At 29.4% G+C, this 14,591-nt stretch overlaps 3 protein-coding genes across 9 annotated transcripts; 1 reads left to right on the forward strand and 2 right to left on the reverse strand.

Moving 5' to 3' along the window:
• Positions 1–110: 110 nt before the first annotated feature.
• AsnRS-m (asparagine--tRNA ligase, mitochondrial) lies at positions 111–2,832 on the reverse strand. Of its 7 annotated transcripts, none has more exons than XM_089223852.1 (4): positions 2,814–2,832; positions 1,947–2,076; positions 479–1,522; positions 111–417 (listed from the first exon to the last, which is right to left on the reverse strand). In XM_089223852.1, exons 2-4 carry the CDS (start codon positions 2,064–2,066, stop codon positions 148–150), a joined length of 1,434 nt encoding a protein of 477 aa, XP_089079978.1. In that variant the 5' UTR covers positions 2,067–2,076; positions 2,814–2,832; the 3' UTR covers positions 111–147. The 7 variants fall into 7 exon arrangements, with proteins under 7 accessions (XP_089079978.1, XP_015370855.1, XP_015370851.1 ...); XM_015515369.2 differs by lacking the exon at positions 2,814–2,832 and adding an exon at positions 2,671–2,794; XM_015515365.2 differs by lacking the exon at positions 2,814–2,832 and adding an exon at positions 2,421–2,645.
• A 121-nt stretch (positions 2,833–2,953) lies between these two features.
• Cyfip (Cytoplasmic FMR1-interacting protein Sra-1) lies at positions 2,954–10,214 on the forward strand. The gene is made up of 13 exons (XM_015515383.2): positions 2,954–3,415; positions 3,488–3,700; positions 3,785–3,964; positions 4,063–4,470; positions 4,534–4,638; positions 4,738–5,479; positions 5,542–5,712; positions 7,479–8,110; positions 8,186–8,519; positions 8,577–9,067; positions 9,130–9,368; positions 9,436–9,583; positions 9,647–10,214. Exons 2-13 carry the CDS (start codon positions 3,491–3,493, stop codon positions 9,842–9,844), a joined length of 3,858 nt encoding a protein of 1,285 aa, XP_015370869.1. The 5' UTR covers positions 2,954–3,415; positions 3,488–3,490; the 3' UTR covers positions 9,845–10,214.
• Positions 10,215–10,526: 312 nt separating this feature from the next.
• LOC107166621 (WD repeat-containing protein 55 homolog) lies at positions 10,527–12,981 on the reverse strand. Its single transcript, XM_015515372.2, has 8 exons — positions 12,750–12,981; positions 12,492–12,638; positions 11,846–12,221; positions 11,573–11,764; positions 11,439–11,512; positions 11,195–11,364; positions 10,895–11,115; positions 10,527–10,828 (listed from the first exon to the last, which is right to left on the reverse strand). Exons 2-8 carry the CDS (start codon positions 12,631–12,633, stop codon positions 10,567–10,569), a joined length of 1,437 nt encoding a protein of 478 aa, XP_015370858.2. The 5' UTR covers positions 12,634–12,638; positions 12,750–12,981; the 3' UTR covers positions 10,527–10,566.
• Positions 12,982–14,591: the final 1,610 nt, after the last annotated feature.

The raw sequence follows: 14,591 nt of genomic DNA on the forward strand, positions 1-14,591 counted from the left end.
ATAGTAAGAATGTTTAATGAGGTTAAAATATTAAAAGGATAACATTAAAAATAAAATATATTCTAATAAATCAAATCGATTGTACAAACAGTGGTAAATAACTACAAATATTAAACAATAAACAATTTTTATTATTAAATTCAAGATTTATATTTTACAGTTATGTGGCCAACGAGGAAATGGAATAGTATCTTTAATATTTTGTACATCTAATAATACTTGAAGAAATCGTTCAAATCCTATGCCAAAACCAGCGGTAGACACATTACCAAATTTTCTTAATTCTAAATACCAATGGAGTTTTTCTTCCAATCCTATGGAAGATAATTTTTCTTTTAAAACATCATAATCATCTTCACGCACACTTCCACCACATAATTCACCAACATTTGGACATAAAAGGTCTACAGCATGCACCTATTCAATAAAAAAAAAACAACATTAATTAAATAATTAGTTAGTTGAAGATTAAACGTACCAATGACTTGTTATGAGGAAGAGTTTTAGTATAAAATGGTTTTAAATCTTTAGGCCAGTCTACAACAAAAATTGGTTTCTGACCATTATATTTCACTAAAAATAGTTCATGTTCTTTAGCCAAAGGTTTGCCTCGAGTCATCGAATTTTTAAAACAATTTTGTTTTTCAAGTACATCACAGGCTTTATGGTAACTAATTACTTCATAAGGGATATTCACCATAATTGCAGGATCATTGTCTTTAGAAGCACCTATGATGTTTCTATAATAGTCTATTTCATTGCTAGATTTCTCTAATAGTTGTTTAACAACTGTGGATGTAGTTTTTTCTATTAAACTCAAGAGTTCTTCTGTGTTGTCAATAAAAGCTTGCTCTGCTTCAATCATATAAAATTCTGATAAATGTAATCTCGACTTTGAGTTTTCTGCTCTAAATGTTGGCCCTAGAGTGTAAACTTTACTAAGAGCACGTGCCATACATTCTAAATGCATCTGTCCTGATACTGTTAAATAAGTCTGCACATTAAAAAAAGCTTCCATAGATGACTTATGATCTTTTGAAATCATTTCTTTAATTAAATTTTCACTATCTGGTTTAACCGCAAATACTTCCCCAGCTCCTTCACAATCATTAGACGATAACACTGGAGCATTTATTTCTATAAAATTGTCTTCAGAAAATGTATCTCTAACAGCACGAGACAATTTGTCCCTGAGTCTCAGTAGACTACTAAATGTTGCTGTACGTGGTCGAATATGTAAATGTTGTCTTACATATTCTGGATGGTAAGTTTTTCGAGGAGCAAATGGATAACCATCTTGGACAACACATAATCCATAAACATTTATAGATTCAGCAACCAATTCAAGTTGATTGATAGGATTTCTAACTAAGATACCCACAGCTTCAAAGGAACATCCATAAGTCAATGAAGCTGGAACCTTATTTTTAGGTATTACTACTTGTAGACGATGATGAGTAGAACCATCATCTAAATCCACAAATATGTTTTCTTTCATTTTACGCATTGCTTTTGCCCAACCCTAAAAATTAAATAAACCAAAGTAATTAGTAAAATACAAAATGTATTATTTTAAATTGTAATTAGAAACTTTTAATTTGAACATACAATGATAAAACAACCCAATAATAGAGGTACTTAATAGACATAAAGCAAAATAACCAACATTTAATTTGAAATTTTAAAGTTGGATTATTATTTATTACATGCTTTTAGTTTTAGTTCTAACAATTTAATAATAATTTATAGATATATATTATTATATTATAGATAAAAAAAACATGTATTTAAATTTGATGTACATATGTCATAAAGTGAGTAAACTAATAAATAAATCATATAATTATAATATTTCTTAAGTGAAAACTGATTCATATTATTAATTATTAAATTTCATTAAAACTAAATAGATAGGTATGCACAGTTAATGTTTTGATAGGCATTACCTTTATCTTTTTTTTACAACCATCAGGTTGAGTATTCAAAATGTCTTTTACTGAACAACTGGAGTATAGATGCCTGCTCAAAGTATACCTGCATGGTAATCTTAATAGTTTCATGTTCATAATTTACTATCTGGAATTGGAAATATGAGTATTTATTTAGTAACAACAATCAATACATTATTGTAAAAATGTAAAGTATTTTAACTGTAAATTTTAGAGATCTATTCTGTAGTATTTGGCCAAGAGAACAATTTAATTAGTATATTCTAATATTTTTAGTTACAATTTCTTAAACTAATAAATAAATAAAATAAAATATGTTGTTTACTAACTGAGGTATCAATTATTTTAAATTTAAATTAGAAATATAATTATATTGTTAGAACATTAATACCGATTAAATTAAACATTGAAATTTTCCCTAAATCCTGAATTTACAATTCAAAATATGATGGTGAACAAATATTTCGGTACTTGGATTTGTAAAACTGTAATCACGATTAAAGATTTGAGTTATTTTCTTTAATCGCGATTGTAAATTCATAACCAGTTCACACGATGTACCTAAACCGTGCTCTAATGTAACATTAATTAATGAACATTTTCATGATCGTGTTGTATAATACCATAATAATACTGTTTATTTGTTTAATCTTTAATGTATAATATGATTGAGTTTGAGATTAGAACTTGCAAACGAAATCATTTTTAAAATATCTAATACCAATTGATGCTAGAAACAAGTTTGCGGCATAACCGTAACACAAGGATCAATTAAATTTTATAATTTATATAAAGAAACCGAAATAATATAATTTAATTAATTTATAATATATAACAATATAAGTGAATAAAATTGGAAATTACATTTTATTATTTTAAAATAACAATATTATAGATTTGATAATGTAGTAAGTTCAACATAAACAATAGAACTGTTATCACGTAAAAATAAATTATTGTGGCATTTGTAGCCGAAGTAGGCTTGTCATATTATTTTATGGTAGTCGTGAGCACGGATAATAGATATTTATATATATATTATATATATTATATATATATTTTATATTTTATATATATTATAGATATTTATATCTATTATCCGTGAGTCGTGAGTTCGTGACGTCTGAGTAACATAATACATAAATATATACAGTCAACATTGGTGTGTTTATGATGGTGGTGGGAATGAGCTGTTCTTGACGAAGTTTTTTTATCTGATAAGTTAAATTATTCAAGTATTTGGTTTGTTTATAATATTCAATTTATTTCTATCGAAACTATGCTGTTCTTGAATCAATTAATCAATTAAAAGATGATTGTGTACATTACTTTTTCACATTTCCAGTTTAATGTTAATCTATAATATCTATCCGGACTGTCATATCTTTATATTTTATAATATCTAAACGCATTTCCTTTAGTTAAGGACTTCAGAATTGAAAAGACTCCCCTAGAACAAAATAGCAGTAATTCATTTTAACTATTAATAAAATTATAACAAAAGTTTTTCTAATTGTAATGTGTTATTTGTTCTTTAGAATATGGCCACTGACAAGGTGACACTGACAGATGCTTTATCGAATGTGGATGTGCTCGATGAACTTACACTGCCTGACGAACAGCCGTGTATAGAAGCCCAACCGTGTTCAATTCTTTATCAAGCTGATTTCGATACAAATTTCGAAGACCGTAATGGATTTGTAACAGGCATAGCAAAATATATTGAAGAAGCCACTGTTCATGCCAGTCTTGTAAGATTACAATTTACAACTTATTTTTTGCTGAATGTGTTTCCATTTATACAATATTTTTCTCTTTTTTTGGTTTTTGTTTAGAATGAATTATTAGAAGAAGGACAAGTGCATGCAGTCATGCTTTACACATGGCGTTGTTGTTCAAGGGCAATCCCACAGCCAAAATCCAATGAACAACCTAATCGAGTTGAGATATATGAGAAAACTGTTGAGGTTTTAGGACCTGAAGTTAACAAACTGCTTCAGTTTATGTATTTTCAAGTAATCAAATAATATTTTCTTTTTATCTTTTACATTCATTTCATGACCGCATTAGCTTAAAAACTAGAATGTTTGTTATTGTTTTTATTGTATAATAGAGAAAAGCAATCGAAAGATTTTGTGGAGAAGTTAAACGTTTGTGCCATGCTGAAAAACGAAAAGACTTTATATCTGAAGCATATATATTAACTCTTGGAAAATTTATTAATATGTTTGCTGTGCTTGATGAACTGAAAAATATGAAATCTAGTGTTAAAAATGACTATTCAAGCTATCGCCGAGCCGCTCAATTTTTAAAAGTGATGGCAGACTCTCATACACTTCAAGAATCTCAAAATTTATCTATGTTCTTGGCCACACAGAATAAAATTAGGGATACAGTTAAAGAAAATTTGGAAAAAATTCCTGCGTATGAAGAACTTTTATCTGATGTTGTCAATTTGTGTGTTCAAATGTTTGAATCAAAAATGTACCTTACTCCATCAGAAAAACATATGCTTGTTAAGGTAAATATAATTACTGCTATATATATTTTTGCTTTATAAAGTTAACATGTATTTTATTTACAGGTTATGGGATTTGGATTGTTTCTAATGGACAATGAACTATGTAATATTAATAAATTAGATCAGAAGAAAAAATTGAACTTAGGCAAAATTGATAGAATTTTTAAGGTTTAAAATTATTTTATTTGTTTAATATTTTATTTATTTTTGCACTTAATTAGTAATAAATTATTATTAATATTAACTATTTATTTAATATATTTATAGAATCTGGAAGTTGTCCCTCTATTTGGAGACATGCAGATAGCACCATTTAATTACATCAAGCGATCTAAACATTTTGAACCAGGACGTTGGCCTTTATCTAGTTCACCACAAATTAGTCCACAAGCAGATCTCATGGTACATTTACCTCAAATAAGAGAAGATCATGTGAAATATATAAGTGAATTGGCTCGTTATAGTAATGAAGTAACAACTACATATAAAGAAACAAGAACAGATACTGAAAACAAAGATACAGCTGAATTGGCATTAAGGGGGTTACAACTTCTGTCTGAATGGACAACTGTTGTGACAGAACTTTATTCTTGGAAATTACTTCATCCTACTGATCACCATCAAAACAAAGAATGTCCTGTTGAAGCTGAAGAATATGAACGAGCCACACGCTACAATTATACTGATGAAGAAAAATTTGCACTTATTGAAGTAATAGCAATGATAAAAGGATTACAAGTCCTTATGGCTCGAATGGAAACAGTTTTTACTGACACTATTCGTCGTAATATCTATGCAGAATTACAAGATTTTGTTCAACTTACATTGAGAGAGCCATTAAGAAAGGCTATTAAGAATAAAAGAGACCTTATTAGAAGTATACTCGTTTCAGTTCGAGAAACTTGTGCTGACTGGCAAAGAGGTGTAGAGCCATCAGCAGATCCAGCTTTAAAAGGAAAAAAGGATCCAGATGTTGGATTTGGAATTAAAGTACCTAGAAGGAATGTTGGTTAGTTGTTGATTGTAATAGTAATCAAAACAATTCATCCAATTTTGTGGTTCTTTATTTAGGCCCATCATCTACCCAACTCTATATGGTTAGAACAATGTTGGAATCATTAATTGCAGATAAATCTGGTGGTAAACGCACTTTACGAAAAGATATTGATGGACAATACCTAATGCAAATTGATCAATTTCATAAGACTTCATTTTTTTGGAGCTATCTCCTTGGATTTAGTCGTATGTACTATGTATACATAACTTATTTATACTTGGATGATTTGATTGTTATTTCATAATTAACATATTATTATAGAATAACCAGTAGAAATGTTACATGTTTGTTGTATTGGTATATTCATAATAAAAAAGTTTGATACTAACAAGTAACTAAATATTTGTCCCAGTCTACATTAGCCAATTAGTAATATTACTGGTTAAATTGTGAAAAGTAATTTATGGTTAACTTTATTAGCTATTGTCTCTGGCAGTTGTGTTGACCAAATAATATTAACTAGAATTTCTACTCAACCTCTTATATTAATAATACAGTATATTTCTAAACATTCCACTAATATAATAATCAATAGAATGCAGCATCAATACTTTTATTCAATACTAATTTGTTTTTAGTTTTATACACAAGTATTAATTGCAATCAAAGTAATTAAAAAAACAAACAACTAATAACCTCATATCCAGAGTATCATGCTTAGAAAATACACGATATGCATATGAAAGATCAAAAATATAATAGCATATTAATTTTTTATTTTTATTTTAAAATAGAATTTTTACAATCTGTAACTTGAGTACAATAAGCAAATGGGATTTTTTTTTGTAGGTACGAAATATTTACAGATATATTATGAGGAGGGAGGTTATTCAGTGCAGAACCCTCATGTGTCATTGGTGTTAGGGGTTTTGTAAATCCCTGCACCAATGCCTTTTTAACCGATGGGTGGGATTATAGAGTAGGTTTACTCTGCCTTGATCGACTATTAGAGGATTGTTGTGGATGCAAGTTTATAGTGGAATTTTTGGTTCTTGGGTGCAACTGTGGTAACGGTTTCAATTTTAAGGTCATTGTGGAGTGAATTGTTGGTAACATACCAGGGTGCAGAAGTTAGTAAACATGGAGTACTTGATTGAAATGCTTGTATTGTTTTTGTTTGGGATGGTTTGGCACAGCCCCATTTCTGTATTCTGTAAACCCAGATGGGTCTAAAAATTGACTTATAAATATTTATTTTATTGTTGGGGAAAGATTTGATTTGAGGATAGAAAGTAGGAGGCTTAGTCTACTGTTGAGTATTTTATTGTTGTTTTTAAGTGAGGGCCCCAGGTAAAATGTTTATTTAGGATCAGACCCAGATATTTAATTTGGGTTTCGATTGGGATTGTCATTTCTTTGAAGTGAAGGACAGGAGATATTTTTTTTCTTAAGTTGAAAGGAACAAAGAAGGACTTTTCAACATTAATTTTGATTTTCCAATTGGAAGCCAATTTTTCTATTTTTATAAGATGTGATTGGAGATTAGAGGCTGCTATAGTAAAGTTACTATGGCCGCTTAAAATGGCTGTGTCATCAGCATATGTAGCGATTAGGATGTTATCACTTTATCAGCATTTGGCAAATCGGCAGTAAAAATATTATTAAAGTAAGGGAACAGGTCACTCCCTTGAGGGACTCTTGTATGAATTTTGAAGTAGGATGAGAATGCGTTACCTTGTCTAACGATAAATGAACGAGCATATTTATTTAAAAATAAAATTTATCTGCACTGTAAATGGGTACAATTTTACATCTATTTGAGTAGGTTATACCTATTGAATACTTATTAATAGTTTTAGAAATAAAGCATCACAAAATTTAATAAAGAAAAAAACCTTTTTTCTTTTTGATTGACAGTGACAATTATTTCGATAAACTGAGTGAAAAAGTCTAACCTTGTCCATGTAAATATTTATTTTATTTATATTATTATTCATTGAATTTATTTCAGAGTCATTACAACAATGTTGTGATCTTTCACAATTATGGTATCGTGAATTTTATTTGGAAATGACTATGGCAAGACGTATTCAAAAATGTACTGTCAAACATCAGCACAACGAAGAATGTAGTGATTTGATTACAATGGAGAAAAGAATTCAATTTCCTATTGAAATGTCAATGCCTTGGATATTGACTGATCATATTTTGAAAACAAAAGAACCGTCCATGATGGAATATGTCTTATACCCATTAGATTTGTACAATGACAGTGCTCATTATGCTTTAACTGTATTCCGCAAACAGTTTCTTTATGATGAAGTTGAGGCTGAAGTTAATCTTTGCTTTGATCAATTTGTTTACAAATTAAGTGAGCAAATCTTTGCTCACTATAAACAATTAGCTTCGAGTATATTATTGGATAAGAGATTCCGTGTGGAGTGTGTTGCTATGGGTACATACCTTATTTTATATCCAAGAGCAAATAGATATGAAACTCTGTTAAAGCAACGTCATGTACAATTATTGGGACGTAGTGTAGATTTAAACAAACTCATCACACAGCGAGTTAATGCAGACATGTTAAAATCTCTGGAACTAGCTATTGCAAAGTTTGAAGGTGGTGATATCACTGGTATTGTGGTATGTTATTTGTTAACTTTATTCTTTATTAAGTAATAGAATTGTATACAATTTAACCATGTTTTTTAAATATAGGAATTAGAAGGTATTATGCAAGTAAACAGGTTGTGCCACAAATTGTTATGTAAACATCTAGCTTTGGATGAATTTGATGCCATGTTCCGTGAAGCTAATCATAATGTGCTAGCTCCATATGGCCGTATCACTTTGCATGTTTTTTGGGAATTAAATTATGATTTTTTACCAAACTATTGTTATAATGCTGCTACTAATCGTTTTGTAAAATGTCGAGGCTTAAGTTTTACACAACCCGTACAAAGGGATAAACCTCCTCAAATGGGACATCAATATTTGTGGGGCAGCAAACAATTGAATCTTGCGTATACTACTATCTATGGACAGTATACTGGTAAGAATTATTTATTTTTGTAATTAAACCGTTACTATTGATTTTTTTTCAATTTAGGATTTGTTGGTGCCCCACATTTCCGTACTATGTGTAAAATGTTAGGTTATCAGGGGATTGCTGTTGTTATGGAAGAGTTGTTAAAAATAGTCAAGTCATTGATTCAGGGGAATCTCTTACAATTTGCAAAAACATTAATGGAAGCTATGCCCAGGCAATGCAAATTACCACGATATGATTATGGATCACCTGGTGTCTTAGGCTATTACCATGCCCAGCTTAATGATATAGTTCAATACCCTGATGCAAAGACTGAATTGTTTCATAATTTTCGAGAATTAGGCAACACAATTCTATTTTGTTTGTTGATGGAACAAGCATTATCTCAAGAAGAAGTTTGCGATCTTCTACATGCTGCACCATTCCAGAACATTTTACCTAGACCTTTTACTAAGGAAGGTGAAAAGACAGAAAGTAAACAAAAGCGATTAGAAGCTAAATATGCAGCTTTACAAATTGTTCCTAATATTGAACGATATGGCACAGCTAAAGTTAGTAATAAAGATAAGCATATTAAATTATCATTCATTTTTTATATTTATTTTAATTTTAGCAAGTTACAATAGCTCGTGATGGAGATCTATTAACACGTGAGCGTTTATGTTGTGGCCTATCAATATTTGAAGTGGTACTTTCAAGACTTCGAGGAATGTTAGATGATCCTGTGTGGGTGGGTCCACCACCTCAAAATGGTGTTATGAACATAGACGAGTGTACTGAGTTTCATAGACTATGGTCGGCACTACAATTTGTGTATTGTATACCGGTGGGTGATACAGAATTTACTGTTGAGTAAGTGCATTCATTCATTCATTTCTATTATAGTTTAAAATATACATCTATATTAATCATATTTTAGGGAGCTTTTTGGTGAAGGACTTCATTGGGCGGGTTGTACAATGATTGTTTTACTTGGCCAGCAGAGAAGATTTGAGGCACTTGACTTTTGCTATCACATACTACGTGTCCAACGAGTTGACAGTAAAGATGATAATGTTAAAGGAATTGTATGTAGCTATACATATGTTCTATAACATACAAATATTATAATTTTTTTTTTTTTTTTGCAGCACTTAAAACGTATGGTTGATAGAATACGTCGTTTTCAAGTATTGAATTCGCAGATTTTTGCAACATTGAACAAATATTTAAAAGCTAATGAAACAGATGCTAGTGCAGTAGAACATGTTAGATGTTTTCCGCCTCCTGTACATCCATCTCATCCTTCGTCACATTATTATAGACCTGATCAAACTGGGTCACGATAAACTCTTGACTACTTCTTGAAGTATTTTCAATACTAAATATCTACCTACCAACTATGCGTGTTTTATATTTATACTTATTTTCAATGAATAATTACTGGATTTTAACTACAACCAATTATAATTAACTTTTAAATAGTTAGATATACCTTATCATGATAAGTACTTCCAATTTTTTTTAAAACAATCAATTAGAACTTTAATTTTATAATACTGTTTTATGTTTATTATATTAGTTGGTTTTTATAGTAAAAATCATTAATTAATCACTGATTACTCTATTAAGATATTAAAGAAAGTATTCCATTTTGACATGGAATTATTTATTAGAAATTAGAATTATTTGAAATATATTTATTTATTTATTTTTTAATTCAGTGCATTTTTTTTTAATAGCTGTATGTAAAATGACGGATCTGTTAGATATTTTTGGTTCATTTGATTCATTGACATAATATATAAAAGATACTTAATCTCAATTTTTTAGTTTTGATAGTGTTAGGGTAATACACTGATTGTTTAATTTGACAGACTAGTCAATTTAAATAAAATTAGAATTGTTATTTTTTTAAGTAATTTATACAAGAATATATTTGAAAATTAAAAAATATAGATGTATATCAAGTACATATTTCATCATTTTTTTTTAAGTGAATCGAATAATAAAAATTGAAGTCTTTACACATTATCTAAATAGTTATGTACAACACACAATTTACAAATATTTATTGAAGACCAGAAAAAAAGTCTGTAGCATTAACAACATTTGATGATGGCAAATTAAATTCTTTTGGATTAATCTTCTTAAAATGTTTTTTTAAATCAAAGTCTTCGAAGAATTCTATGTTCCAAAATTTTACAATACTACTGAAATAAGATGTTGAAGCTATTAAATGGCCATTGTCTGAAATATCCAAAAGATCAACAGACATATCTTGATGATGACCAACAATTCCCAAATGGCAATTGGGAAATAAATTTGTTGCCCTAAATAATAAATGTTTTCATTTTAATTAATGTCAGTGAGAAAAACAAAATATATATTTATCATACCTGATTTTTCCATTATCTAAAGCACTAATTACAATGTTTTCTGTAACTGGAACTAATCTGTTCACTGCGGCACCTTTATCAACACAGGGAAATTCATCATTGAACATACTGAAGTCTCCTGTATTAAATGTAATCAATGATCCTTCACCAGTACCACATACTACTTTTGTTTTTCGTTTCATTGTTACACAGCTGGTTAGAACAGATTTATATGGTTCTGACTGAAAAAAAGATATTAAAAATATGATTTTATTTAAGTATTCTTATAATGCTTATAAAAGTAAAAACATAATAAAATACCTGAACAACCATTTTTTTTGTTGATAAGTCTATAACGGTCAATGTACCATCACCGGAAGTACAAACTAAAGTCGGTTGATTGTTACTATTATTAATAGTGATCATTGAATTAATACTATCCTCAGTTTTCTTAATTGAAAATCTACACCCATTTGCTCGTATATCCCAAACTAGAAAATATAAAATTTAACTATTTATCAAAGTATAGTACTGTAAATAAAATGTGTGATTGTTAAATTTTTACCATTAACTACACCATCTTCATCACCAGTAGCAAACAAATTTTCATCAATAAAAGAAAGTGCTGTTACAAAACTCCTACAGCAGAAAATGTTTTAAGCTAAATTATGGAAATCTGTTAAGTTTTAATTAACTTACCCAGCTGTATGGGCTTTTTCAAAGTATACTTTCATTTTTCCTGTTTCAGCATCAGACACTGATACATTGTTGTCTTTACAAGCTGAATAGATTAAATCACCAGTTTCATTAAATTCTAATACCATAACTTTCTTTAAATGAACATTATCATTTGTTCTCAAATGCTCATTAATTTCATTGGTATACTTATACCTATAAATAAAATAAAGTATTTATTATAAATAAATACACACCTCTACCTAGTATTCTTTGATTAGAAAAAAATGTACATACATAGAAATATCACCATTTGATAGACCAAGAGCAATAACATTTGAACTCGGATGAAATGAAAATCCACCAATTAGGACATTACCAACAGATAAATTAGGAGGATGATTTCTATTTTTATCTGAACTAGCCGAAAGAAAAGCTGCTACCACTTCATCTTCTTCTTCCTCTTCTAATTCTTCCTCTTCATCATCATCCCCATCGCCGCTGCCATCATTGTTCTCTTCTTCTTCATCATCATCGTCATTGTCATCATCATCATCATCATCATCATCGTCATCATCATCATCATCTTCATCATCGTTATCATCATCACTATCCTCATCTTCTCCTTCAATATCATCATCACTTTGATCTTCATCGTCTTGTAAAATAACAGCTGCAATTTTAATTGAGTAAGAGTAATAATGAGAGCATAAAAAATAATAATCTTATAATAAGCTGCCATTTCTAAGACATAATATGAAGATTTAGTTAGTCCATTTTACCAAATAGATTATTTTAATCAACTTAAAAATAAGTCTATGATTATAACAATCAGGTAAACCATGATAGTCTGTTATAGGTGAGAAAATGAATATTAATACAATATGAATATACTAATAATAAAATCATCATAGTTATATTTCAGAAGGATCGTAACATTTACCTAAACTTGAATCTGATGAGGACTCATTGTCAGAATTTGAGTGATATATTTCTTCATCAGTTTGTTCCTCGTCAGGTGCACCACCTTCTTCATCAGATATTGGCGAATCGTCAGCGGGTTTCTGAAAATCCGGCATACACATTTCACCTGAAACACAATATATGATTTGAACAATAAGTATAAAATGATTTTATATTTCAATTTTAAATCTAAGAATATTTGAAAATCCATTTATATTGGAACCAAGTAGGTACTTACCCTATTGATAACTTGAACCTTCAACGATAACTTACAAGCGGTTTACAATCTAAAATAAAATGAGATGATTAAAAGTTTTAATTTGATACTTGAGTAAACCATAAATGTGTAGCATTAGACGGTAGTCGGTATATTATTGTAGTAATATGCCGTATGCCGTGGTCGTCATTTGTACATTAAAATCGATATGGCGGATATTATCATGACGAATGATGATAATAATAAAAATTAAATATACAAAATATAGTTGCAAATGATAAAGAACTTCACCATTCGAGTGATTAATTGAACTTAGAACTGGTTAATCATGTAGGCATAAACGATTTTTGTCTTAAATTTGCAATTTTTATCCAGATGCATGAAGTTACGAACGATATTGAATTGATAATATTGCTGTGATAATAAAAATTTGTAAAAAACTGTTTATCTGTTTAATCAAATTTCAAATTTCAAACTTCAAAATATTATGTGCGATGCATCTGCGTATTGCGAATTTGCAAACTTAAACGTTAGACATGATTTTCTAATACATATTCAAAGATACCTTTAATATTACTACTATTTGTCTATGTTTTTTTTTTTTTTTTTTTTCCTTTATTTGTAATACACAATCTGTACACAATCGGCACAATAAGAGTATGAGCTAAGACAATAAAAAACATGAAATTATGAGCTAAGAAGCCACCCACCGATGACACTTATGTTTTTAAATTATTTGTTTTAACTTAATTATTATTATTATTATTAAATTTGTCTATATGATTGAAAATAGTTATGTAATAAGTTATCATTTATCACTATAGTAGGTACCTTAAATTATATTTATATTATTATATTATCAATATTATAGAACTTTAGTGTTAACGGGACGAATTGTCAGTTTCTTTTTTTACAGAATACCTAAAAAAAATAGATAAAGATATTAAGAAATGAAACAATAACACTAATTAAATTAGCCAATAAATTGAGTATATTATAGACGAGCAAAATCAACATTAATGAAACAAATTAACAAAAGTAAAAGGCGACATAAAACATGGTGTTCCGAACGTGAAGTGGGTGACGCGTAACGACGACGTTCGAGAGGACAATAGTAAACAAACTAAAAGGAGGGAGGAGCGCAGCTTGCGCGGCTGACGCTGATACCGCGGTTATGGTGGTTGCTGTGGGTCGCCATCGCCACAGAACCTTAAGGCTATAAGGCATTAAATGCTTCTGTCATCTATGATGTCAATAAAAATTTTACATTTCAAATTTTCAATGCTAAATAATTTGGCTTCTTTTTTAATAATCAACCCTAAGGTCGGTTTTAAAGCATTCAACCATACTACCTCCACTCTTCCCTGTTACTGGTCATTCTTTACAGTTCCCTGTAGGTTCTCAGTCCGGCATTTTTAATACATTTTTAATACATTTTTTGATTATCGTTGTTCTTGTACGTTCTCTGTTCTCTTGCCTTCTAATAATTCTTTCAATATTTTATAGTGTAGATACTCCTCGTGTCTTAAAGTATATCCAATTGGTGTCCAATATTCTTTCTTAGATTGATCTTAATATTTCTCTAGGTTCACTTATTTTATTAAGTACATTGTCATTGGTACGGAACTCAGTCCAGCTAACTCTTAGCATCATCCACCAGCATCACATTTCGAAGCTTTCTAAATATCTTTCTTCTACTTTGTTAATTACCCAAGACTCTGACTCTGACTTCATATAATATAGCCACGCTCCACTCAAACACTTAAACTAGTCGTTTTGACGTTTTTTCATATGGACAATCATCAAGTGGTGCATAGTAATTTCTTGAGATTCTGGAGGTTCATAATATTGGTTTTCGCTAGC

Source organism: Diuraphis noxia, unplaced genomic scaffold (genome assembly GCF_037042655.1).
Source record: "Diuraphis noxia isolate RWA-SAM2 unplaced genomic scaffold, SU_Dnox_SAM2 contig0003, whole genome shotgun sequence".
Classification (NCBI taxonomy): Eukaryota; Metazoa; Arthropoda; class Insecta; order Hemiptera; family Aphididae; genus Diuraphis; species Diuraphis noxia.